Source organism: Aricia agestis, chromosome 4, assembly GCF_905147365.1.
Source record: "Aricia agestis chromosome 4, ilAriAges1.1, whole genome shotgun sequence".
NCBI lineage: Eukaryota > Metazoa > Arthropoda > Insecta > Lepidoptera > Lycaenidae > Aricia > Aricia agestis.
The window spans coordinates 10,559,614-10,587,236 of NC_056409.1; the positions used below are offsets into that span (position 1 = coordinate 10,559,614).

The window sequence follows — 27,623 nt, forward strand, 5'->3', positions numbered from 1 at the left end:
AACTTAAACAGCATTTAAAACCAATGAGGTTTGTGCATTTGTTCAATGCTGCGATACTCAAACAAGCACTACTCACTTCTCTCCAAATACATTCTTAATACTTTCAAAGCCTCTTTCATAAATTCCAACCACTGAGCTTGTAAATGAAGCTCTACATCACGCTGTCGAATCCTCTCTCGTTCTAATTCGTGCACAATTCGGTCACGCTCCCTTTCATACTCCCTTGCAGTCTCCTCACACTCCTTAAATATTTTAAAAACTGGGTCTTCGGACTTTTTCTTCTTTTTCGGTGGTCGCCACTGGGTTTCCTCTGGAGCTGCTGGTTGTTTAGGTGCTGGTGGTTGTGGAGGAAGAGGCGGCGGAGCGACTGTAGGTTGACTGCTCGTTCCTGGAGTATTCCATATATCTGTAAAAATTTTGATACAATGTTAATACTATTCTGTTAGGTTTAGTTCTCAGGATCTTATTTTTGACGAATGTACTTTGCAGGATACCTACTTGACTAGGTTTTGTATAAGATATTTTTTTTAATATTTTACTATTTTATAACTAGTAGTTATTTCAAACTAAAGAGTACCTGATGTGTTATATTATTATAGTAGTAGGTAAGTATCTAAAGTTAATGAAAGATAAATTTAAAAAATACCAACCTTCAGGAATTGGAGTACATTCATAGGGAACATCGTTGACAGTCAATTCATCTACATTTTCGGTGGCTGTAACTTGCAGATGAGTACTTGACAAGCTATCTTCCTCCCCACCAACAACCTATTTCAATCAGAACAATAAATAAGTATTAGTGCTTACTCAAAATTTGTAAGTAAATACCATGCAATTGATGGATAATGATGGCTAAAAATAGAAAGCAAGAAAGGTACACAAACACCTTCCAGTCATCGACACAAGAATTTGAAGTGTCACAACTCAATATTAACAAAAAACTCAAGTGGTGACCCTTTTTTATTAATTAGGTTAAGCAATAGGTAGGCAAGTTGTAAACAAGGAACGCTTTTGGCCTGTTAAGAAATTAAATACTCAGAGAAATTTCAATAATAGCTACAAAAATAAACATAAAATATTTCTTTATACTATACCTACACCAAGCAAACAAAAATCACACCTGTACAAATCCAGCTTCTTGTATAGGCATCCCGGTAGCTGCCTGCACCCCAATTATATTCAATACCCTGTTTTCAAGGTCTGTTAATGTTAATTGAAGTGCTGGCCCACCACCTGTACCCTGAGCGGACCTATTTATTTTTGCTGACTTTTTCTTAACATTATTTTTGAAATCACTCCAAACCTTAAGAAACAGAAATGAACACCACACCATTAAAATGCACCATCAAATGCATGCATGTGTGAAGTGATAGTCTTTTCCTTTACATGCGCCTAATTAGGATTTTATGAAATCCTGAAAATATGAAACTTACCTTCCGCCACTTCTCCTCTGTTCGAGGGTCTCCAGTGCCATCACTGTTTAGCATATCCGTTAGCTCCTTCCATTTTTGCTGTATATAGTGTCTACCACGAGGGCCACCGCTGGGTTTAGATAAGTCTCCATACCTTAAATAAATTTGACATTAGTAAAAGGACTATCTTCCAGTAGTCGTTCTTAATATATAGGTATGTTACCTTCTTTTTTAACCTTTCTTTATTGACAAAAATTAGTTTATATTTTTCGCTCAACTTTGTTTTAAAAAAAATCAAGCATATGGCAAGCCTAATATTTTATTTGACTTGAGTATATTTACAAAAACTATCTCTCCAAAATTTAAAACTTTACAGAAATGTGTTCGAAATATCCTATTGAAAGATTATTAAAATCAATATTCTATTATGCTTAAAACAATAAAATCTGAAATGAAATGTACTTACTTTTCCATAAATTCTACCATAATGGTGTATTGCGGGTGGCTGGTTCTCATTTCAGCAGAATGTTTTAGAAGTTAATCATATAATTCCAAAACTTTCACACAACATTCACAACACAAGTTCACTTCAAAACAAAGTTAACCTTGAATGAGCTTCGAGTTACCAAAAATGTCAAGTGCTTCGCGTCGTTCGTATAGGAATACAGTCTCACCAAACATCGTTTTAGTAATAAATTTGTGACGTGGGAGAGCCATGCTTCGGCACGAATGGGCCGGCTCGACTGGAGAAATACCACGGGCTCACAGAAAACCAGCGTGAAACAGCGCCTGCGCTGTGTTTCGCCGAGTGAGTGAGTTTACCGGAAGCCAAATCCCCTACCATTTTTCCCTTCCCTACCCTCCCCTATTTACTTCCCTACCCTCCCATATTCCCTTCCCTATCCTCCCCTATTACCCTATTCCCTCTTAAAAGGCCGGCAACGCACCTGCAGCTCTTCTGATGCTGCGAGTGTCCATCGGCGACGGAAGTTGCTTTCCATCAGGTGACACGTTTGCTCGTTTGCCCCCTTATTTCATTAAAAGAAAAATTGTATTAATAAATACATATACAATTATAAAGGTACATACTTCATATTGCGTCATAATTTGAACAGCGTTTATGTTTTAAGTGCCCTAAAATCACAAAGTTTTTAATTGATTAAATACGTATCTAGTTTTATGAATGAAATGTTCATTCAATTTTACGACCATTCGTTCTATTTCGCTCACTCATATTTACGTTGGTGTGACGTCACTAACGTTATCGTGTCGAGGTCTCGATACTATTTCGAAAGTGCTTCGTGCTTCCAACTTAAGTTGTCTAACGTTTTCGTATCGACAACTCGATACGCTTGCGATACGAAACTTACAATTGTTCGTGCTAGGCGTACTGGTGCGAACCGCGAACGCGCTGTGAGTCATGTCTCTAATTAGTGTGACCATTCATTAAGAACCGTGCTAAAAGTACGGTTGTGCGTAGACACTCTTAAACTTTACAGGATACAATCTTCAAGTATACAAAACCACAAAAAATGCTGGTTTCACAGTGAACTCTATAAAGGACACATACACAACCTAAAGTATTATCACTTATTTTCGTTACAGCCTGTATATCTTTTTTGAAAATACAAATCTATTTTAATTTTTGTTGGTCTCGCAAAATTCGATAACGGCTGATTTTACTGAAACGATTTGGCTAATTTTAGACTTGTAATATTCGTGTAATAAATCGGTCTCTCGACAGCGGCAAGATGTTTACAATTTTCATGAAACTTTGTATCTAATGGATGCCCGTCTCAGAAGTTTGTTGATTTTGACAAAAAAAAAATATCGTTTTTTTAATGTAATAAAGGGGCAAACGAGCAAACGGGTCACCTGATGGAAAGCAACTTCCGTCGCCCATGGACACTTGCAACATCTTGCAAAAGAGCTGCAGGTGCGTTGCCGGCCTTTTAAGAGGGAATAAGGAAGGGTAAGGAAGGGAATAGAGAAGGGTAGGGAAGGGAATAGAGGCTACTTGACCTATATTCAATTTCATTGAACAAATGCATATTTCTAGTAGAACTTGGCCTAGGAAACCGTATTTCACCCTTATCATCAAATAAAAGCTTATGATTGATAAATAAAGTCGATTTGAAAATATGATTTTATGAAAATAGGATTTGTACTGACGAAAACGCTTTTGCGGTACTTCCGATTTGGATGTGACGTCATCATACTTGTAATTTAATATCTTTTATTTATCGCGCTCGTTATATATAAGTTTATTTGTTCATAAATAATAAGAATAAGCCTAGAAAGATTTGTAAAATATATTTTCTTGAATAATTCAAATAAAAAATTAGTTTTATATATTATCTCCATTTATTGTAGACGGGAAATGAAATGGCCAAAACCTTTCTCCAAAAGTTTTCAACATTACAAATTATTTCTAATTTCTTATTTAATTCTTTTATAATTTTTGGGCACTTTTAGACTCGTACATTTAGCTCACAAAAAATGTTCAATAAAGAGAGTCTAAAATACAAAACGTATGACGTCACACTATGGCGGACAGTGTTTTCGGCGCCATTTATAAGGCATATTTTTCAATCAATATTAGTTTTTTTTGTGAAAATGAATGATTAAGAAGCGATTAGCATGAAGAAAAAAATTAGGTCAAGTAGCCTATTGGGCCTCCGGTAAACTCACTCAATCGGCGAAACACAGCGCAAGCGCTGTTTCACTCCGGTTTTCTGTGAGCCCGTGGTATTTCTTCGGTCGAGCCGGCCCATTCGTGCTAAAGCATGGCTCTACCACGTTATGAATGAGTTTAGGTCAAAATCTTCATGAAATGGAAGTAGAGCCATCATTTTTCTTAACACCTTCATCGTGGGTATCGCAGAAACAATAGATTTTCAATTGTTATGCGGCAGCCGGCTGCCGCTTCGGGATTGATGGGTTAATGCCGTAGAAAGCACTTTTAGGGAAGAAAACTGATCCAGTTCGGTCTTATTTCCTAGAAAGCTGCGTATTTTGAATTAAAAGCGAAATATAAGCCCTTAACAACCCTTATATTTCCGCAGTGAAACTGGAGCAATAGCTAAATTACATTTGAACTTCTCCACATAACTTCCAGAAGTTGGCAGATTCAGGTCGAGAATATCAGGGTTGCAGCGATGAAATTCTGCTATGTAGAGCGCCTTTAGTTTCATTAGTATTGTTTTATATTTTTTGTTTCTATGATATTATATGATCTGTTTCGTTGGGCCACCATGATTGCAACTATAACCATGCAGTTGTCTGCAAGAAGCACAATAGGCATGATGACTATTATTTTTTCTTATCGGTAATTGAAAGACACTTAAAAAATAGAAACATCGTTGAAAGAATGACTCTGATAGCTTAAAAATTCACCAAGATATGACAATTCAAATATCTCATAAAAAAGACCTGCCCGAAACGCTCCATACAAAGTGCTACGAAAGTATGACGTCAGTCTTTCGTAGTTTGTACGCATCGGGAGACAACTTTGTTCGATAGGTATATTAAATATTGCGTTTATGAAAGTGGTTTCATAACAAAAGTTGCTTTTAATTGCATAAGTTATCGAATTGTATACAAATATTAAGAAATTTAATTGAAAAAAAAATCGACTTGGATATCCAACTTTGAAGGCGCATAACAAAAAAAATACAAATGCTATCAAGCTGAAATTTTGGGAACACATATTTTTTACCGTGATTTCTTTATTTTATTAACAAAATTCGCTTATCTTTGACCTTGTCATCATCCCTATTATAGGTTTACCAGAATCTGATGGCAAAAAGTGACAAAATAAATTGACTCTAGCAATACCGGGGTAATTGGAATAAAACCTTTTGATTCTTTTTTTCCTTATAGCGGCTGATTGTGAGTGTTAAACATGCAAATATAAAAATTTATCCAATGATGAAGGATATTTTTGAAAATCTGCCCTCAAAATTTGCCATCAGATTCTGGCAGACCTATATCAACGGCGATCAAGACTAATATGGTAGGGAGGCTACCTTACATATTTTATTTGATTATTTTTAATTATTTTATTTCATACTTTATAATAAGTAGTGCCGTGTTATCAATTGCATGTACACATTATATATTATACAGGGTGTAACAAAACTAAGTGATAATACTTTAGGGTGTGTATGGGTCTATATAGAGTTCACTGTGAAAGTAGCAGCGCTGAAAGAGTAACTTTTTGCACCTTTGTATGGAAAAAATCGATATTAATCACAAAAAAATGCTCTTTCAGCGCTGCTACTTTCACAATGATCTCTATGTAAGGGACACATACATAGGTAACATAAAGTACCTCTATTATCACTTAGTTTTGTTTGTTACCTTGTGTTCATTAATTTGTTCAGTATTTTCGGGTGTCCTTGTACAAAGGCAGAGTTTTTAAACTTTAACTTTTTAGCTGAAATTTTGTCGATTACCATTATAATTTTTATTAATTTTACACTGGTAATTAGCAAACCGACTCATCCCATTGTTTCTATGTCGGGTAAATAACATATGACTCGTAGTTCGCATTATTATTTAAATTAGGTAAAGAAAAAATCGGCCAAGTGCGAGTTGGACTCGCGCACGAATGGTTCTGTACCGGTATAGAGCGAAAGTAGGCAAAAAATTGTGTTTCTTGTATGGGATAAAGTTACCTAATTATTATTATTTTATTAAGTAATTATTAAAGGACAAATATAAAAAGGACTGTTACCATTATTGATTACGGGCGAAAAAACCTAAAAAAAAACACGTTTGTTGTATGGGAGCCCCCCGTAAATATTAATTTTATTGCGTTTTTACTTTTTAGTATTTGTTGTTATAGCGGCAACAGAAATACACAATCTGTGAAAATTTCAGGAGTCTAGCTATAGCGGTTCTTAAGTTGCAGCCTGGAGACAGACGGACAGACGGACAGACATCGAAGTCTCAGTTAAATAGGGTCCCGTTTTTACCCTTTGGGTACGGAACCCTAAAAAACAACAATAAGTCTCAAACTGTCCATGAAACTGCATTTTCTCGACAAACGCTGAATATGCGGAAGTTTTTATTGAAATTACCATCCCTCGATCGTGCAGGATTCGTGGAATTAATCTATTGTTATCGCGGTCGAATGTGACCGCTTGGGAGTTGAAGTATTAAGTACTATTTTCATGCATTCATTAATAATATTAATCATCCACCCTCTCATGACAATTATGCTTTAAAAAGTCGTGGATATGCCGAAAACGATTTTAGGGACTAACTGACTGATCTCCTTTGTTAAACTGACACAGGGCCTGTATTCACTTTGATTAGTGCGAGTGCAGGTTATTTGTGCAGATGATTAGTGATTAGGAGAAAATAAGGAACTAATCAGTCGCTGTCCACACTCTTTCTTCTGAGACCTGATTATTAATCACCTGCAATAATCACCTGCACGTCTTATCACTAATCAAAGTGAATTCAGGCCGTATCTTTATGATGAAATTCTTTCTATGGAGACTCATTTATTTTAAGTTATACGATACTTGGAGAAGTTAAAATATAAAACCATAGAAGTATAATCAACAAAAATGTTACGGAAAGTACCTATATTTAAATAATCTAGGTTTTGCCAAACTTTCTTTTGATTTGATAATAAATAAAATTGTGTAGAGCAGAGCTGGTAGAGTCGTGTAGGTAAAACCCATTTTTAGCGTGTAATTTATCGGAAAAAATTACACATTTTGTGTCTATTGTTATGAGTACTTAGACTTAAACTTTACTATCATCCTGTAGTTGAAATATTATTTGTTAACTTTAGATGGGTGGAGTAGGTTAATATCAACTCTACCTAAGTATATATTTGCGTAAACTCTAGGTACGCAATGTTTTCTGCAAGAAATTTTCGTTGGATTTGCATATTGTTTCAGTTAGGTATAAAACATAATATTTTAATAAGTTAGATACTTACATATATAAAGTTCAAAGTACGGTACTTAATTAAAATTACTTTAACAGACTATATGTATGAAATTAATTTTGCATTTTTAAATAGTCGTTATATCATCCTTGAATGTTAACGTCACGCTTTTTATACACCTGTTCTAAATTATAGTAAGTAATAAAATATCTATATTTAAAATACATGCCTACTTTTATGAACGTAGCCAAGAGTAGGTATACATAGATAATTGCTAGATTTATGTTAACCCTTCAAGTTTTTAGTAATAAAAAATGACACTTCTTTCGGTTAGATCAACAGGCTGACCGCAGCTCCCTTCATATTGGGGTAGATATAGATAGGAGTGATAGGACTAAGGAGTCATCCCAAGGACAAAATATATGATTGTTCAAATTTGCATAAATTAAGTAACTTACAACAATAACTACAAATTACAATACAAATAAATTATTACTAAAACAAAATTTTAATAAATTTACTTTTAGATATCAAATCAAACTTGAATCTCAACAAATTGCTAGCAAACTTACCTGAAAACCCGCCGGTATCGGCGACAATCCAGTGTTTTCACACAAACCACCGATTTTCAATCACAGTCCGAGCGAGGTTTAGTAAACGTAGCGTAAACGCGTGGCTCACATGCGCCGGCCGACTGAGTACTGTCGACTGGCCCGCTCGGCGCGCTCGCTACAAAACAAGACAGCTGTCGCGCACGGAACGCCCAACTGCCCGCCCTCCAATCACTTCTTCAAGATGCACTTGTTTGCAAAAGGACTGCAACAAAATTCGGATTAAACTTCATGGATTGTAAATTGTAATGATGATGGGTAAAGTCACAGAATATTATGTTTTTCGTAAGCGCAACTTGCAAAGGATTTATATAAATATTAAAAAACGGGGGTATTTTAATTGTGTTAAAACAATAAAGCTGAGTTGTTCCATAAATAAATTGTTATATCAATGTTTGTCCATAAAAATGTGATTTATTCATGATTTACTACTAGTCAACACTAAAATATCTTATGAATTATGTAAGATGTTAGATGTCATAATTTATAAGTGGTGATAAATAAAACAATATATAATACAATAAAAAGAGTTTATTACACATTTTTAACAGGAATTCAATTTTATAATTAACGCTTAATACTAACATCAGTCCGGTTTTAGGTCAAATGGTGAGTTATGTTTATTTTTACAACATTTGTGAAATGTTCTTAAGGTTTACTCCTTTACTTACAAAAATATTTTCACAGCAAATATAAACTTATATTATAATGTCGCTTGTCGTTACTGGAAAATTGGAAATTCACATGAACAGACAAAAACAGCGGACTTTAAATAGCTTTAATACGCTGCAATTATAATATTATACACTTTAATAAAGGCCTGTCCGCACTGTGAATTTAAACCGTTTAATTTATTTTGAAATTGCTCAATTACTATTATTAAAATAAAAATAAAAAGTTACATCGCAAGCTTGTTTGGCTGGCGCCAGCGCCAAAACTTTAAAGTTGGTATTATATAACGGTAGTTCTGGAATCCGAAATTGGTAAAACCGCCGAGAAATGGGGAAACAAAGTTACACAACTTTTCTGACAGATTCTCCATACTTGATCTGTCAAGTTAAGTGGTGGATAGCCTATTCGTCACTTATCAGAAAGTGGTGAAACAGGCCCTTAGCATTGATGTTTTATGAAGTAAATAGCTTTAGAGTTTACAGAATATAATCCTTCCGTGACAGAGACAGAATTGCGTTTTCGATTATCACTTGGCACAATTGACAAAGGCAATCGAGTGCAACCGATTTTAAATAGCGTTTCACGTAGCAAATAATAATTAATTAGTAAATCTTAAATCTACTCCTGCATATCACGATCAGTGTCGACGCACTCGTAGCCGTATTTCAGCAGGTAATGGAACCGCGGGTCTGACACCAGCTCGGCTAGTTCTGGAGCCGTGAGGATGTCTTCTACAGGCGGCAGCAGCAATTCCAAGTCCCCACCTGATGAGGGAACAGCGTAAATATATAATAATCCATACTAATATTGTAAACTAGACGTTCCGCACGGCTTCGCCCGCGTAAATTAGATATTTCACAGACAAATTAGTCCACAACAAATAGCCTATGATCCTTCACGTGGTCTACTTCTTATCTGTGCCAAATAACATAAAAATTGCTCCAGTAGTTCGTGAGATAAGCTCTTTCAAATAAATTCCCCCGTTTTTTCCACATTTTCACTATTTCTTCGCTCCTATTAGTCTTAGCATGATAAAATAATATAGCCTATAGCCTTCCTCGATAAATGAGCTATCTAACACTGAAAGATTTTTCAAATCGGACCAGTAGTTCCTGAGATTAGCGCGTTCAAACAAACAAACTCTTCCACTTTATAATATCTATATATTAATACGTGAGAGAAAAACTTTGTAACCCTTTTTACGAAAAATGGGGAAACGCAGGTGCATGAAATTTCGCACAGTTATAGTTTATATGGTGAAGGAGTGCATCGACCTAATATTATTTTAAAATTATGCTTTTATCATATATATTTTTAACAAATAAAACGTTACACACATTACGACACTACTACTAGGAAAAATGACCGATTTTTGAGTGACAAGCCTATACATACGAATTATACTCTTTTATTTATGGTTGAAGTCTGTTATTGTTTTTTTTTATTTAATTTTAGATACTATTAGACAATGTTTAAACGGCCAGCCTGAGATCAGCTGAGTCCCAGAGACAAGAATTGAAAAAAACTATGATGAAGTCAATATTTTTTACAAAATATAGGTAGTAGTCCTAATGTCGTTGCAAATAAGGTCGAATTTCGACCATTGGGCGATCTCTAGTTAGTATAGATGCGTAAGTGTCTGTCTGTTACCTCTTCATGGCCAAACCTCTGAACCAATTTTGCTGAAATTTGGTATGAGTTACTTTGAGTCCCGGGAAAGGACATAGAATACTTTTTATCCCGGAAAAATGTACGGTTCCCACGCGATAAATTAATTTTAGCGAACGGAGTTGCATGCGTCTTTTAAAGCCAGATTTTACTAAAGGCGTAAACTTATACTAGTTGCTAGTTTTGGTTCTACTTCATGCCGAGGGAGATTACTTACCCATGATGTGTACGAGATCGACCAATCGGAAGAATATCTTCTGCGAGAGTTCGCGGTCCGGCGCGTCCATCTGCGGGCTGCTCCAGTCGTCCTGACGTATACACGCGCACCACACCTGATACAACATGGAATATTATGGTAAGTAAAAATAAAACTGTTAAGTACAAAATACATATATGCTTAGTCATCAAGTTTGAAAATCACCAAAATCATTACGTTACTTTGGGGTCCATAGAAACAGTATTTGAAATAGTTTATACATATTTAACTTAAAGATTGCTAGGCTATATATAAGGGAGATCGCAGACGGCACACTTTTTGTGTGATCGAGTCTGCGGCGCACATACAGTCTGCAAGGCCGCGCCGCGTCTGCGATCTCCCTAAAGAGCAATAAAATGCAGTCATCTGTAAAACATCAGCTGTAAAACTTGATTCAGTGTTACATTTGATTTCAATTCACGGTTGATTTAATTTATGATTTTTATAATGTAGTAATAATTCTCTGGGTATGTAGTAATAATTCCCTTCCTACTAATAATAATTGTTTTTTAAAAAGATAAAACCGACTTCAAAATTGTACGTAATTGAGAATTAAAACTACCTATCTCCAAAACTACAAAACCGATTTTGATGAAACTTGCACTATTCCCTACTCAGAACAGGAAAATAAGGAGAAGTGTTATGTAGCGCCGTTTATATGGAAACCCTCAGAATAGGAAAATAAGGAGAAGTTTTATGTAGCGTTGTTTATATGGAAACCCTCAGAACAGAAAAATAAGGAGAAGTGTTATGTAGCGCCGTTTACATGGAAACCCTCAGAACAGGAAAAAAAGGAGAAGTGTTATGTAGCGCCGTTTATATGGAAACCCTCAGAATAGGAAAATAAGGAGAAGTTTTATGTAGCGTTGTTTATATGGAAACCCTCAGAACAGAAAAATAAGGAGAAGTGTTATGTAGCGCCGTTTACATGGAAACCCTCAGAACAGGAAAAAAAGGAGAAGTGTTATGTAGCGCCGTTTATATGGAAACCCTGAGAACAGGAAAATAAGGAGAAGTGTTATGTAGCGCCGTTTACATGGAAACCCTCAGAACAGGAAAAAAAGGAGAAGTGTTATGTAGCGCCGTTTATATGGAAACCCTGAGAACAGGAAAATAAGGAGAAGTGTTATGTAGCGCCGTTTATATGGAAACCCTTAGAACAGGAAAATAAGGAGAAGTGTTATGTAGCGCCGTTTATATGGTAACCCTTAGAACAGGAAAATAAGGAGAAGTGTTATGTAGCGCCGTTTATATGGAAACCCTTAGAACAGGAAAATAAGGAGAAGTGTTATGTAGCGCCGTTTATATGGAAACCCTCAGAACAGGAAAATAAGGAGAAGTGTTATGTAGCGCCGTTTATATGGAAACCCTCAGAACAGGAAAATAAGGAGAAGTGTTATGTAGCGCCGTTTATATGGAAACACTGTGATTCCCTAAGTTGAACATTAGGTACCTAATACACCAAAAAAAAAGAATAACTGAAATCAGACTGGTAGTTCCATAGATATGCGAACACAAACATAAAAACATACATACATAATACATACACTTCTGAAATTTGGCACAATTGTTCAGACACTGATATATATTAACATATATGAAAACTGGGCAATTCTAGAAATATAACTATTTTTTTGAAGTCGGTTAAAAATGTTACAAATGTTTTGTCTATAAGTAATATTGGAAAAGTCTGAAAAGACAGACAAACCTCTGCATAGTGTATTCGTTGTGTAACTTGTTTTTGGTACAGGGGTAAAAAGCTGTGTACTTACACGAAGGCGTAGCTCATCCCTGCGTTCCATATCGGGTACCAGTTCTGTGAGGTCCAGCGCCTGCTTGTAGTCCAACTCGTTGAGCGGCATTGGCGCGTCGATATACATCTGAGTGAATATCATAATATATATTTGAGCACTTTTGTGGGATGGGTGAAAACTGTGAAACTCGCGTCAGACTCTCGTGCTGATCGACAAACCGTAAGACGGTTGGAGAGTAGTGTTGTAACATCGAAATCGATTAATAGAACAATCGATTGTTTTTTTTTTTTATTGTCGATATTTTTTAATCGATTGTAAGGGTTTAGATTAATTAAAAAAAACGATTTTTTAAAAATCGATTTTAATAAAAAATGGGTTAAAAATTTAATCGATTGTAAGGGTTTCGATTAATTGAAAAATTGTTTTTTTTTAATCGATTTTCATAAAAAATGGGTTAAAAAAAATAATGCATAAAGTTAATAATCAAGTTTTCACTTCTGCCGGCGCTCCCGGAGAGCAACCCGTCTTTTTTTGTGAAAGACGTGTATGTACCAGATGTTGCTTTTTTTTCTTGTCTACTTGAATTGTTATTTAAATTTGAAATAGCACTTTTGCGGTAAGGTCAAGGCTCATAATATTAAGGTAGTAGTAGTATAAGGTATATAAGACATTTCTTCTCTTAGAAATACTTTCAGAAAGTAAAATTCTCTAGTAATCTACGGAATTATCACTTATAAAATATGTTATTGTAAAAACTTGAAATGAACATTTTATAAACTAAATCGCAATAATATGATTTCATTAATCATATAGTAATTATCGTCATTAGACAGATCTATCCATTATTCAATTATTATTATTTGATATATCTAACTGGTTCAGGTACGCCTGCATACCTGAACCAGCTCCTCTGGATCGAGCACACGGCAGTCCTCAGTGTCGCTGATGCCGTGGTGTGCGCGCAGTTCACGCGGCATGGCGTCGTGCAGCTCCGCCAGCGTAAGTCTCTCCTCCACCTGGCGCCGCGTCTCCGCGCTCGTCGGATCGTCGTCGCCGGCGAGGGTACACAGTTTGGAGAGAGATGCCAATGTCTGTAATTGTCATCACTTATTAGTGTTTCATCCAGTTTTAGTATTGTTAACGAAATAGGAAACCACAATAATATATACATTATACATAATACAGGGCGAGCGATGTGACTTGTGAGCCCTAGACAGTCTACCTAGTATATCCCACCTGAACATTTTGTGGTACACTTTACGGAAAAACTATCACGCCTATTGATTTTTGCTTTAACATAGTAAATTTTATTTATATGTAGATGTGTTATCATCAGTCAGTCAAGGTGTGACAACGCGACTCGCAAGCAATCACAAAGCTCGGCTTTTATCTAGTTTTAATTTAAAATCTATTTTTGTTACAACAATAGCTCTATGCAGCTAACAATCTAATAAACGTTTTTTGATAATTTGTGTTGTGGAAACCTGGTTAGTCATCGTGATATACTATTGTAGCACCCAAGCACACAAACACCTACTACTCACTTATTTATTTATTTATTAAAGTTAATTTATTTATTTTTTTATTTATTTATTTATTTATTTAAATCAGGCTACGTAGGCCCATACAATATATACCTTAATGACTAACATACATAAAAATTATATAAACTTAACAACTACACATTATCACGAATTAACGGCGACGTGACGCGCGCTTCATTCCGGAGTCTCCCCCGGAACCTTCGGTAAACCACATCAGTCGGCCAGAATTCCTCCGCTTCAAAGGTCGGGAGAAGATGCGTCGGTACTCTCACCACAAAGGAACTGAAGTTGACCTTGTGGCGAGACTGCAGACGCTCGACCCTCAAGTGGAGGGATGTCTTCTTACTGATGTAGTCCACGACATCTTCGACCTCCATGGACCAGTGCAGGCGGGATATGTACAGGGGCGTCGCGGGGACCTCGCTCCGCAGACGCAGCTCAGGTACATATGGCGCGGTGCCTCGATGGTTGCGGGCGGCGGGCTTCTTCTTCCTTCTCTCCACCAGTATGAAGCCCTCCTCATCGCACCTCCTGCTCTCGTCCTTGCCAGGTCGAGAAGACTTAGCCTTGCGGCTCTTCGTAGCCTTGCGGCTCTCCGTAGTCTTGCGACTCTCCGAAGCCTTACGGCTCTCATTTTCCCCATTTTTATGCGCCCGCGGGGAAGGCGCGGGGCGACCAGCAACAGTCGCGTAGTTTTGCTGAGTCGCCTGTGGACTCGGCGTCGGCGCAACCGGGAGGGGAGCGCGGGCGGGGACGGCAGCGGCGGCGTTCGTTGACCCGTCCGATAATGCTGACGGGCTAAACGTGATCGCTTGTGCGCCTCGGCGATGAGTGACGAATGCGGCGTCAGCTGGTGACCTACATAATGAATTATTACTTTTTAGTTGTGATAATTCATTACGTAGATCACTAATGATAGCTTCTGACGCCTGCAATCTACCCCGAACTCCGGTCAGCTCCTCCTTCAGGAACCTGATGTCCTTCAGTAGGCTGACGACGTCGACAAATAATTACAACGGGTCACCCCAATTACAATAATTAACTACAATCTTGACTTAAAATTAAAACTTAAAATTAATTATGACATTGTTACAATACATACACAAATTAAATTAAATAGTAATAGAAGAAACCCTTTCGTACTTACATTCACAAAATCTTACACATGCTCTCTTCACATCCAACCACTTATCAACAAACACATCACATTCAGGATTGGCCGACAGAAGGGCGTTGAGCAAGTTTAGTGCTCGGTACAGCGGGGACTCAGCTCTCGCGACAGTCGACATGTCGGCAGTGCGAATAATTTTGGCCGACGGCTAGGACGGTGCTTTAAATAGTTGTCAGGCACACAAGCGGCACATTAAGGCATGGAGTTCAGGGCAATCGATTATATTGCGAAGGATTTTTAAGGCAACCAATATTAGGTCAACGCCTCGTCGGACCTCTAGAGATTGGTAACCTAAGGTACCCAAGAGATAGCCAGTTGGGTACATGTAAGGGTAGTATCCGTACACTTTCTTAAATAAAAATCTGAGAAACGCCTTTTGGATTTTTTCCAGCATCAGAATTGATGTAGCTGTGTAGGGAGCCCAGACACACGCATCTGTTTCTAGCTTGCTGCGTACTAGTGCGTTGTATAGCAATTTTATAACGGCGGGATTTTTAAAGTCCTTAACGTTGCGGAGTACAAAACCTAGACGTTTGAAACTGTCTTGAGCCGTCGCATATATGTGGTCCCTAAACGTAAGAGTTTTGTCAAAGTACACCCCTAAGTCCTTGATGCTATGGACACGGGAAATAATATGACCATCCATAGAATAATTAAGGATGATCGGGTGTAGCTTCCGCCCATAAGTCATTACGCTACACTTATTCATATTAAACAAAAGGTTGTTGGAAATACTCCAGTGTTGTACAGCATCCAAGTCCTTTTGTAGAAGAAGACAGTCATAAAGAGATTTTATGATCATAATAATCTTGAGGTCGTCGGCATACAGTAAACACTTAGCAAACTTAAGAATGGTTGTAAGATCGTTAATAAATAAAAGAAATAAGAGAGGGCCCAACACTGACCCTTGGCTAACACCAGAGCGTGTATGATAAGGGGCACTCTAAAAACATCCATACCTCACAAATTGCTTCCGACCACGAAGATAATCTGCGAAAAAACGAATAAGACCAGGAGAGAACCCAAGAGCGCTCAACTTTTTGAGGAGGACATCATTATCGACTCTATCAAAGGCTTTGCAGAAATCAAAGTATAGAACGTCCACTTGATAGCCTGCGTCAAGAGCCTTAGAAATTATGTCGACGTGAGCTAGAAGATTCGTACTGACAGAGCGACCAGGGCGGAAACCATGCTGGTTGTCAGAAAGAATTCCACGGATCTGTTTCATTAATATATTATGAAGTGCCAGCTCAAAAACTTTGGCAACAGAAGGCAATACAGCTATAGGTCTGTGGTTTTCTACAGACAGTCGATCGCTCGTTTTGGGAATAGGTATAACGGAACGGTAAAGATGTCTTTGCACGCTTTTAGGACATAGGGGGGTACACTATCAGTGCCTATCGAGCTGTGTGCTTTTAGCTTGTCAATAGCCTTTTCTACGTCACCAGGGATTAAATGCTTCTGCACTTTTAGTTCCAGAATAGAAAGAACCGTTAAATGATACAGTTGGTTCAAACCCACCCTTAGATTTTAAATTGGAAATGTGCTGCCAAAATTGCTTTGGATATTTGAACAACCTGCTTTCGATGGCAGAGCAATGGGAGCTATACTCGGCCTTTACTTTCATTTTCAGTTCCGAACGCAGATTCTTAAATTGAGTGTAGGTTAGCTCAGAACGAGTACGTTTCCATTTATTATGCAGTCGTTTCTTTTGTTTTAGACCACTAACTATATCTGCAGTGAACCAGACAGGATACCGCCTGTTGCCCGAAGATTGTCTTTTTTTCATGGGAACAGAAGTGTCGAAAGCGTTATACAAGATGTTATAAAATGTATCGGTAGCAGAATGGGTATCAATATTATCTAGAACATTGTACCAAGGGGCAGTTTTCAGAGTATGGTATAATTGCACAAAATCAGCTCTGGTAAAATTGTAATCGTGCCGCTTGTTGACGTTACTAGGTTCCATAGCCTCAGTGGGCTTACACGACACGATGGAGACAGTAACGTCAAGAGGAGGATGATATAGGTCAGTCGGGACCAGTTCCATTCCCGGTACATAGTCACAACTAGCGACAGCGCCCTTCCGCGTCAAAACAACATCCAACTTACTCCCACGCATATTCATCACATCATTTACATCATACATATTACAATAACTTAAGAAATAACAATAATATTTTTTTTATGGTAACAGATGCACTATTCATATTAAGGTCTCCCAAAATTATGAAATGTCCCTTCAAGTTAGAAATTATTTCTTCGACCTTGTAGAACCATGACATATACTCATCATCTGCTGCAGTTGGCTTGAGGTAAACAACGCAGACGTAAATTAAGGAACCCAGATAGGAGAAAGAGGCCCACAAATCCTCCCCATGATCAGTTTCGAGTTGACGACATCGGTTCATTATTATGGCTGGGCGAGATGCAAGCAAAACTCCGCCTCCAAAAGATAATCTGTCTCTGCGTAACTTATTAATTTCTTGACATATTCTAAAATGCCGTAACAACATACACGTAAACGCCTCAGCGACGACCGCTCGTGTGCGGCCGCGTTCGCTAGCCAGCGTGCGGCGGCGTCGGTCGTGCGCTCGCGGATACTGGAGAGTGGTGCAGAGCCAGCAGCCCGCAATCTGACCCCGCCGATAGCCACGCGCTCAGTCTAGCGCTCTGCCGCTCGCCCAGGTCCGTGTTATTTGAATTATTCTAAAATGCCGTAAATACATACCCGTAAACGCCTCAGCGACGAACGCTCGTGTGCGGCCGCGTTCGCTAGCGAGCGTGCGGCGGCGTCGGTCGTGCGGTCGCGGATACGGGACAGTTGGTGCAGAGCTAGCAGTCCGCGATCTGACCGTGCCGATAGCCACGCGCTCAATCTAGCGCTCTGCCGCTCGCCCAGTTCGCGTATTGCAAGCGCGGCTTTAGGCCCGCCAGCCGATAGTAGCCGGTCGAAAGCGATTTCTGCCATTCCCTGGAGAAATAGTTTTGTAACAAATCTTTCAAAACGCTTTATACTATGTAAACTGAAACACTGCTTTAGTGTTCATAAAAGTAAAGAGAGCTAATAATGTAATCGTGCGCGAGCAAAATAGACCAGTAGCGTAAAGCCTCTATCAAAATTTTGACGGTCTTTATTAGTAGATATTGAAAATAGATTTTAGTAAATTTTTGTAACATCACACAAAGAATCTTATTTTTTTAATAAAACATACCTCTTCAAGGAATTTGTCTATGTAGGCATACAGACGAGGCAGGTCTCTTTCAACACACACATCGACTAACAGTTGCAGATGTCGAAACTTTTCGGCCAATACCAGAGCGCGTTCAATTTGTCCTTCGTCCACTATGAAACAATAAAATATAGTATTATAATACGTATAAATAATCACCATTCAATGCAAAATTCAGTTGACATTGCGTCTAAATGTAGATATGCAGTAGGATATACATTTTCATTCAAGCAAGAACACTGTAATATGCGAAATTCTACATTTCTCTACGTCCACATTTTAGTATTTTTTCCAGTCTAGAATTGTCATATTAATCTTCTCAACAAACCATATGGTTGTAGTATATCATTGCGCATCTTCTCATAAAGACGTCCCGTCCGTGCGCCTATCCGCAGTGGCTCCGCCTCCACAAGAGCTAAATCGGCCAAAGCCGCCGCGCCTTCTAACACCTGAGCCCGCAGCGCCGCATCAGGGCAGTTACGAGCACATTGTCTGTAATAAAAGAGTATATAAAATACATTGTATATTTTCTTTACTTTCTTTTTCTTATTGGGGTCAATAAATAATCAAAACAGGTAAGGATGGAAATGAACATCTATTAAATATTATTTTACAACTTTACAGATACTATAGCTAAAACAAAATAAAAATATGTTTTAAATTTACAAATATTGTAATATACGTACGTAACAGCGCGCGTGTGTAATTGTATAAGCGCTGGGAGTAACGCGTGCGCTCCTAGCGACGGGGCGGGGCGCGGCACTGGCCCCGCCCACGCCGTCCACTGCCCCGCCCAAGAGTGCATTTCGCTCATCACATTCTGCAAAATAGAAAATGCATTTTTATCTTACACGTTGGACAAGTCACTCGATAGACAGATACATTGAGTAGCTTATTCAAAGCGTTTATACTTACTTCAGTTTCTTATTAATTTGTTGAGGACCAAAAAACAGTTTGAAAACAAAAATATCATTTGGTTTGGACATTTGACATATTATTTTGAAACTAACTGCTAGAAAATAAAAGAAAAAAGATGTTCTGCCCACAAACAAATAAATATCCTCACTCTACAACATATATTTCCATTGAATTCAAACTTACCGCAAGTATATCGAGCGCTTGTTGAGCGTTTAACGCAGCTGCGCGGGGATCGGCCGAGGGGGGCAGACGCGCTAACGCAGCGAGCAACTGCGGTAGGCGGGTCACGCGACGCCAGCAAACGTCCGCAGCGGATAATGCCCCGGACGCCAGAGCCTCGGACAACTCGGGATCATCTTCTGCGTCGTCGGCAGCGGATGCCTGTAGTTGAAATCATAAATTATTGTTCAGGGGGTTCTTAAAAATGAAGAATGACAGAGATTATATTTTACTAATAATCTATGAATAATAAAAACTAAACCCAGAGTAGCGCACGAGGGTTTTTGTATTAAAAATATTTACACAAACATCGTTTATGCATTAATTTTACAGCTAAGTAGGATAAATTATTTATTTAAATAATTATTGTACCAATAACGGGTTGAATTATCAAAATTTCATGTATTTTAAATTTTGAGAAACTTACAAAAGGTCCGATAAACAAATCATTACCTGTAGTGCGGCGTCAAGTAGCGGCGCGCCCGCAGCGTGGCGACGCTGCAACGCACGCATGCCCGCCAAGCGAGCGCCGAGACCGCATAACGCTGACAACGTGCACTCAGTGCTACCGTCATCTGTGATCAAAGTATAATCGATACTCAAAAAATTCATAGTGGTAGTTGTATTGAATATAATTAGGCACATTTATGTGCCTAATTATATTCAATATGATGACATATAATAGTGTTCAAGTCATAATGTTACTAATTTACTATGATACATAAAATTAAGAATAGGCTTTTAATAAATTCTGGTTATTTTACTCTACCTCTGGTTATTTTGCCGAATCGACGAAGTATGCCATGCGCTCGTAAAAAGTCAAGGAAGAGCGAGAAAGCGCGCTGTTTGTCTCGTAACTGCGCGGACGCCTGCAATGCCGCAGAGCTACCAAGCGCGACACGTACTGCGCTGCCACGTACACGCCATCTGAAATTTTTATAATCATCTGTAACTAAAAGTAAATACTATCTCAGAAAAAAAATTCTTATAATTTGTCAGTCGCCATTTCGAGACTGGGGCCGTACAACGAAACCGTTTTGAGACTCAACAGAACGAATCGGAATGCCGCGTTCTACTCTAACAAACGTGAAATGACGTTGTTAGAGGACCCGGCATTCTAATTCGATCGTTTGAGTCTCAAAACGCTTTCATTGTAGACCTCCTGATTCAAACTCCATGTTAAAGTGTGTTATATTCCATTCGACTAATAACTAGTTAAAAATATTCGTATGATATATTCGTAACATCATAGTCCTTAAGGGTATCCCGCCGCGCAAGTTTCTATTTACACTGATGTGACGTGGCGTCAGGCATGGTGCGCGCAAGCCGTATTTCTCGTTGATATTGAATCGAAAAATATTATAACTAAACATGTATCCAATAAATACCCTGTAAAATTTTAATAGTAATCGAACTGCCAAAATTATTTTTTTGATTGAGTCCCTGTAAGTCCTTTAAAACTCAAAATGTTTTTCAAATCGATGTTGTTTCTGAATTTTTTATCGAGTAAAATTATCTGTATTGTGTTTCTAACCAAAAAAGTCACTGGTTAAAAGATGTATCTATACATGTATATATTTTTCAGTTCTTTAAAAATTACTTATTCTAGAAACGTGAATTTGGGATAACCTGCCCTTAAATTTAATTATTTTTTTAACCATGTAGTACACTACAATGTACTACGTGCCTCAACCCCAGACTATCCATACCTCGGGTCACCAGCAGGCACATCATCCAACATGTCCTCCGCCACGCTAAGTACGGCGCGGTCGATAGCCGCGTCCACGTCGGTGTCCGCACGCGGTAACAGCTCAGCGAGCGCCCGCCCCACCGCCGGGTCGCGACGCACGTGAAATAGGAACGCCGTCTTCAACCGTCCGCACAGATCTGTTGCTAGGGCGCTCACCTGGAAATTAAAAAGGGAACTTTATGTTATTGAATTATTTATAAATACTGCTAGATTGATAATAATAATATATGAATGGATTACTTGTTCAGAATATATAAATTGATAATTTATGTTAAAACAACTTGAAAATTATACTGGCCTTCAGAGCTAATACTAAACTCAGGGTTTTAAATAGTAGATGAAAAACATTAAATTTTCAAGTTTCTTGTTTTCAAAATGATTCCTTTAAAATATTATTTAACTTATAAATACATTCAAAATAATTTAACTTACCTCATGAGGATCAATCTCATATAACGACAGGTTCCCTTCATACATATCAGAAGGGCATGGAGAATCCAATGGGCTGTCAATGACGGTCCTGAAATTTATTTACTTATTAAACCTACACTCCAAAGTTCTAATATGCGTTACTAAAAAGTTTCTTTAAAACATTTTACATAAAAATATACACAGGCGAACATATAACTTTCCTTTTTTTTAAATACTCCTTTTTGGAAGTCGGTTAAAAAAGTAACTTGATATTTAGAACAAAATAACGAAAATGTAACAATCATGTCCAAAAATAATATCCAAGGTCATGCAATGATATATTTCATTTTTTGAGATTAAAATTTATTGCGTGCAGTACGCACTTGTGCGTGCGTAGATGCGGTCTCAGTAGCAACACGCCGTGTTTGCGGCTGAATAGCAGCGGCGCGGCTGCCACCAGCGCTGCTCCTAGTATGCGATCCCCTTCCCCTCTCACTTCTATCACTTCCGACTCCCCACCGCCCGCTGTAATTATATAGGGATTGGTATATAAAATTATGTAAAACCGAACTACACTAACGAATTTATTGATATATTTATTTAATTTAAAACATATCATGTTTTTGGACACTTTGATACGAAAAAAATAATCTGCCAAATGCGTTACCATTTCTTTTGGCTTTGACCTAGGTTCGAGAAGTTTAATTCGTTTAGCATTGTGTAGAGTAAATGCACAGAATATAGTATTTATTAGGTAAGACTCTCAAAAGTACGACCACTGCTGTCTATTGAACATCAATTGATAAATCGAGTTTTTTTTTTCACTTACATGGCGGTGTAGACAGTGAAACGTATGAGGAGCAGTAGAGTAGCGGCGCGGCCGACAGCGGCAGACAGCGCGGTGGTTCGTCCTCGCGCGGGACGGGCGCGCGCAGCGGGCACAGTGACGTCACACGAGCGTCCGCACCCTCGATGCTTATGTGAGCTGCGTAGATAGAAGAATTATTAAGAACTTCATTACTATACTCTATACAGATGAAATGATAATGAGTACAATGTGGACAAAACATAGTTAACACAAAGTGAGGTTATTTAAGATTGTTCAAAACTAAATATGGCAAAATTTAAAAAAATAAAATTTTCTTTACAAGCACATACAGCAAATAAACCAACCAAAACCAGACATGTTGCAGAATGTCATATCAGAAAATTGACAGAAACAATGTTAAAAGTCGAACAAAACTGTGCTGGTAATGCCGTCTAACATGAAAACATTGCAATAATATATTATGCTAATTACTTTACATTTCAATTCATTATACTTTACGAGACCATTGTAACTTCATTCAACACTTCAAACTAATGTTCTGTGCTCACCTAGTGCCAGACGTGTGTCCGGAGTCCGTGAGCCGATAGCCACAAGTAGCAGAAGTGCACTAGGTCCATATGCGTGAACGTCCAACGCCGTCAACTCTAGGCTGCTTAGGTCACCTGCGACAAACCCAGGTTAGAAACTATCGTAATAAACTAGGATCAAATCTATGTCATATAATATATCAATTTTGTACCATAATAAAACAATGTGATTTTAAAAATGACTATGAAATTTATAACTGCAACTACGTGTTATTTTCGACGGCTATTTCTTGCCATTTAACATAATGGAACACTATATTTTGCTAACATTTAAGACACTTTGGAAATCCTGCTCTACAAAATACTTTACCTTGAGCTAAATGCGCGCGGGCCAATGCCTCAGTGAGCGGTCGTCTTAACTGGTGCTCTTGTACGTGGGATCCCCGCCACAGCTGCAGCACTGGACCGCTCGCCACTAACGCTACCACCTCGTTTCCACATTCCTCAGCCTCCTCCGCACTTACAGGTGGCAGATCTGTCACCCCCTCTAGGACTACCACTCCGACGAGTTTCTGCTAATAAAAAGCTTTGCTGTCATTTTTATAGGAGATTATGAAGCATTAAGAAATGCGAAAACCTTTTGGCGCAAGCAAATGCGCCACCATGCCTTTCAAATTAATTATATATTAACTTTTGCGCCACATTGCTATTTATATGTTTGTTATATATTATTAAGTAATATATTTTTGATATAATTTTATTTTATTATTATTTGTGTAACCACACTAGCAGCATTAAGCTGATGCGTGTGTGTCAAATCGTTTGAAGATTTCATCTCCCAATTGGTCCAGTTTGTTTTTAAAGCAGTTCACAGAGGTTGCCATTACAACACTTTCAGGAAGTCTGTTCCAGACCACTTCCACTCGGTTAGGTAAAAAGTGCCTTTTAGGTAACTTCTTGCTGTGATTTTGGCATAATTTTAAAGGATGTCCTCTTAGGTGCTTATTCGTATTCAGGGTGTAAAGTTCTCGGAGACGAGGCACATCATAAATTTCGTGCAGTATCTTATAAGTCTCGATGAGACTTCCCCTCTGTCGACGCTGTTCGAGTGTGGTAATGCCAAGGATTTCGAGTCGCTGTTCGTAAGACTTATTGCGTAATGTGTTTACCATTTTTGTAGCTTTTCTCTGTACGTTTTCAAGTAACTTGACGTCTTTTTAAAATAAGGATCCCATATTATACAGGGTGTAACAAAAATAAGTGATAATACTTTAGGGTGTGTACGTGTTCCTTGTAGAGTTCACTGTGAAAGTAGCAGCGCTGAAAGACCAAACATTTTTTTCACTTTTGTATGGGCCAGGGCCCGAGCGTCACGAGTTTTCCCATACAAAAGTGAAAAAAAAATTTGGTCTTTCAGCGCTGCTACTTTCACAGTGAACTCTCTACAAGGAACACGTACACACCCTAAAGTATTATCACTTATTTTTGTTACACCCTGTATACGCATATTCTAAAAGTGGTCTAACATAAGCCTTGTACAATTGAAGGAATGTTTTAGGTGTCAGACACTTAAACGCTTTACGAATGACATAGAGGATGGAGTTTGTTTTCTTGACAATATTCATTATATGCATTTCCCATTTCAAATCCGAAGTTATTGTTATGCCTAGGTCTTTTTGGGACTCAACATGCATCAATTGTTTAGGTCCAAGGTAATAATTTCTACGGGGGTTGTTCTTTCCAATGTGTAACACTGTGCATTTTTCAACATTAAGGGTTAATAGCCATTCTTGGGTCCACTTGTATATAGCATTCAGATCGTTTTGGATATGGTGATAATGGCTACATGGATTTCCGAAAAATTTTGTATCATCAGCGAACAAGGAGAAAGGCTGTACAAGAACGCTTTTCAGGTCAGTTAAGTACAATATGAAGAGTATTGGTCCAAGAACGGATCCCTGTGGGACACCACTGAGTACTTTCCTAGTTTTAGATAAGGCTTCACCGATCCTAACCCGAATATATTACTTATTAAAACAAACATGAAAATTACAAATTATTACATTTAGTATTGGAAAGCAGATTAGGGACAATAATATCAATACTTAGAATTTGGTGGCCAAGATTTGACACTTTTTGATTAACCTAATCAAATAAAATTTGTTGAAAACTTACTGTATCTGGATGTGCAGGCATGTTTCCAAAGAAAAGCAGGGATACTCGACGACCGATGCCACCTAGCCAGCCACCCGCCGGTCTCAACACTTGACAACGCGCGCCCGCACGCCCATCTGTAATTACAATAATAATATAATATCTTATAATATCTATGGACGCTTCACACCACGTCAGTCTGGCCCCGTGGTAAGTACCTGAAGGACTTGTGTTACGGGTACCAGACAACGGAAATATATTTAATACTTTTTATACTATACAATATATATTTAAGATTTTTATTATATGATACACATATTTAATACACATCCATGACCCAGGAACTTTTTGTTCCATCGGCGGGATTCGAACCCGAGACCCCCGGCTTGAGCTACCGACAGCCCACCCACTGAGCCACAGAGGTTGTCGTTTACAATACAGTATATTAATTATAGGATGCATATAAAACTACTTAATACAAAATCTTTTGTAATATAAATTATTAACACAATGAAATAGCAATATTTCATCCTTGACTAACACATTGGAAAAGGGGCACAAAATTAAAAGAGAAAACATTTTATAACTTATTCATAGTGTAACTTTTTTATTAGGAAGAATATTAATATATTATAATAATTATTATGTTTCATGACATTGCATGCATTGAGTATCCAACAGAAACTATACATTTTAAATGAAAAATGTTGCCTATGTCTTTTTGGAATATATTGTTTTCAGAGCTTTTATGTAAAATGCAAACAATCTGCAATTATACTTTTTCTCTCTAAATTACTAAAAGACTAGTAAAGATCAACAATCGATTTAAGAGACTTACCACGACTGGTGGTAATGCGCACAAGTGTACATGTTGTAGTGGCAAGTAGTAACATAGACGGCCTTGCCAGCACAAGTCGCTCGCACTCCTGTCCAGCAAGCTCACATACAGAATCTGAGTATGTTCCCTCGACACCTACAGAGGCCCAGTAACGTACAACCCCCTCAGGTGACACACCAACACATGATGGCATCTAAAAGTAAAATAGTTTGTATGATATTTTTGCCTACTTTCTTGCCAATGGGCATTGTCCAAATAAAATCACATGTACTTTTTAAATTTATTTTCGTTAAAATAGGGTATTTTAAGAATATAAATTAAATTATTTTGAAATTCATTGGCTAGTTTTTTCTCAATAAATTTTTAAAGTTTCGCTCTGACGTCATCATCGGCCGCCGATTGACCTCTGCAGTATGTTTTAAATTTCCTTTCAAGCTTATTTATAATGGCTGGTTCGTCAAAAGCTGATACGAGAAGCTTACCAAAAGTACGAAACGTAATGTTGGTCGAATTTATTGCTAATTTAATGCCATTGAAGGTCAAACTAAGGTTAAACATATTTGTTCAAAAATATAAGTAACTAATGGGTATTTTTTTCCTTTATATACAGAAAAACGATCACTGACCTTATTCCTTGAAATGTTTTTGTAATGAACAAAATTAAAAAAAAATAGACAATCCCCATTCTACAACATGATAAATCATTTACTGAACTATAGTAAAATATAGAAATAAGCCACTTTTATTAACCCATCAATGATCAATCCCCAAGTGGCAGTCAGCTGCTGCATAACAATTGAAAATGCGATACCCACAATGGAGGTGTTAATATCCTCTTATATATAATGTAAATCTAAACACTAAAGCATTATGATAATATTTTAAGAATTTAAAATGAATTAATGTTAGCCAACAGATAAAGTAGAATATGGCTGTGTTAGTACTTGAGCATCATCTTCATAGAAGAGCATAACAAGATCAGCTTTGTGAGCTAAATCTGTCTGAGGAAGTGTAAGTTCCCTGGCTGCTGTAGGCACGCCTGGTGTAGAAGTTTCTCTGGGCCAAGCCAAGATGCGCCTTCCAGCTACTAACCAACACCAACCGCAGGGTGACATACGGACACTGACATCACCACTAGCTGCAATAAAAAAAAAATAACCAACAATAATATCAACAAATTGCTTTGGTAAATTAAACTCCTTAAATACTCGTAAATATACATTATTATATAGTAAAACTTACCAAAGGCGAGAGTTTCTGTGACCATAACAGGTAACGGCGCTCCATAAGTTTCTATGGTCATTGACGGACTCTTATATATAACATCACCAGATTGCTGTTCTGTTGACTGCAGAAGACTACTATAAAAAGAAAAATTAGAACAGTAGCATTATTTATATTTTAATAAAGTATCAACTCCGCGTAAGTTATAGGTTATTCCGTACCTCTGATTCTTTTTGGAAGAATTTAGTCCAATTGGTCTACGGCCTGCAACTGATTTTACACGTGGAGAAAATGGACTTCTCATTCCACCTGTGTTACTGAACTCCATTATTTGGGTATATTATTATTTTGTTGAACATGAAATACTTTTATTCGATTGATTTATTTGATTCGCGGCAACCGTTGACAAATGACAAATGTGAAATGACAATTGACATTTGACATCAACATTGACATTTGTGTTGACAGTTGACACTTGACAGCTCAATTACACAAAAAAAACATGGAATATTTTTCTTCTCCCC

At 37.7% G+C, this 27,623-nt stretch overlaps 3 protein-coding genes across 6 annotated transcripts in view; all 3 read right to left on the reverse strand.

The window, feature by feature from the left end:
- Positions 1-8,041, reverse strand: part of LOC121726104 — a 53,374-nt gene extending 45,333 nt beyond the window's left edge. The window contains exon 1 of the mRNA XM_042113337.1: positions 7,893-8,041. The gene's annotated coding sequence lies outside the window, so the exon portion shown is untranslated. The remainder of the gene's footprint in view (positions 1-7,892) is intronic.
- Positions 6-2,123, reverse strand: LOC121726103 (formin-binding protein 4-like). 2 transcript variants are annotated; one of them, XM_042113335.1, is made up of 5 exons: positions 1,879-2,123; positions 1,434-1,566; positions 1,121-1,303; positions 651-768; positions 6-406 (listed from the first exon to the last, which is right to left on the reverse strand). In XM_042113335.1, the coding sequence occupies exons 1-5, from the start codon at positions 1,926-1,928 to the stop codon at positions 69-71; spliced, it is 822 nt and encodes a 273-aa protein (XP_041969269.1). In that variant the 5' UTR covers positions 1,929-2,123; the 3' UTR covers positions 6-68. The 2 variants fall into 2 exon arrangements, with proteins under 2 accessions (XP_041969269.1, XP_041969270.1); XM_042113336.1 differs by lacking the exon at positions 1,121-1,303.
- Positions 8,042-8,474: 433 nt separating the features above from the next.
- LOC121725915 (nuclear pore complex protein Nup133) lies at positions 8,475-27,498 on the reverse strand. Of its 3 annotated transcripts, none has more exons than XM_042113093.1 (22): positions 27,321-27,498; positions 27,118-27,233; positions 26,820-27,013; positions 25,876-26,068; positions 25,059-25,174; positions 23,254-23,458; positions 22,905-23,018; positions 22,357-22,512; positions 21,911-22,052; positions 21,549-21,636; positions 21,076-21,272; positions 20,136-20,293; positions 19,820-19,941; positions 19,331-19,528; positions 18,916-19,049; positions 18,558-18,721; positions 18,212-18,342; positions 17,728-17,970; positions 13,178-13,372; positions 12,300-12,407; positions 10,489-10,603; positions 8,475-9,367 (listed from the first exon to the last, which is right to left on the reverse strand). In XM_042113093.1, the coding sequence occupies exons 1-22, from the start codon at positions 27,425-27,427 to the stop codon at positions 9,222-9,224; spliced, it is 3,342 nt and encodes a 1,113-aa protein (XP_041969027.1). In that variant the 5' UTR covers positions 27,428-27,498; the 3' UTR covers positions 8,475-9,221. The 3 variants fall into 3 exon arrangements, with proteins under 3 accessions (XP_041969027.1, XP_041969026.1, XP_041969025.1); XM_042113092.1 differs by having other exon boundaries at positions 23,254-23,455; positions 27,118-27,236; XM_042113091.1 differs by having other exon boundaries at positions 27,118-27,236.
- Between the last annotated feature and the right edge of the window lie 125 nt (positions 27,499-27,623).

What these genes read in the sequence shown, in the direction of transcription:
- LOC121726103 (XM_042113335.1), bottom strand. Translation starts at nt 1,928, where the DNA reads ATGAGAACCAGCCACCCGCAATACACCATTATGGTAGAATTTATGGAA. An exon ending in CAGAGGAGAAGTGGCGGAAG is followed by an intron (nt 1,304 to 1,433) that starts GTAAGTTTCATA and finishes CTGTTTCTTAAG; the next exon opens with GTTTGGAGTGATTTCAAAAA. An exon ending in ATGTACTCCAATTCCTGAAG is followed by an intron (nt 407 to 650) that starts GTTGGTATTTTT and finishes AAATTTTTACAG; the next exon opens with ATATATGGAATACTCCAGGA.
- LOC121725915 (XM_042113091.1), bottom strand. Translation starts at nt 27,427, where the DNA reads ATGGAGTTCAGTAACACAGGTGGAATGAGAAGTCCATTTTCTCCACGT. An exon ending in TGCCTGCACATCCAGATACA is followed by an intron (nt 23,459 to 25,058) that starts GTAAGTTTTCAA and finishes GCTTTTTATTAG; the next exon opens with CAGAAACTCGTCGGAGTGGT. An exon ending in TAGACAAATTCCTTGAAGAG is followed by an intron (nt 17,971 to 18,211) that starts GTATGTTTTATT and finishes CTATTTCTCCAG; the next exon opens with GGAATGGCAGAAATCGCTTT.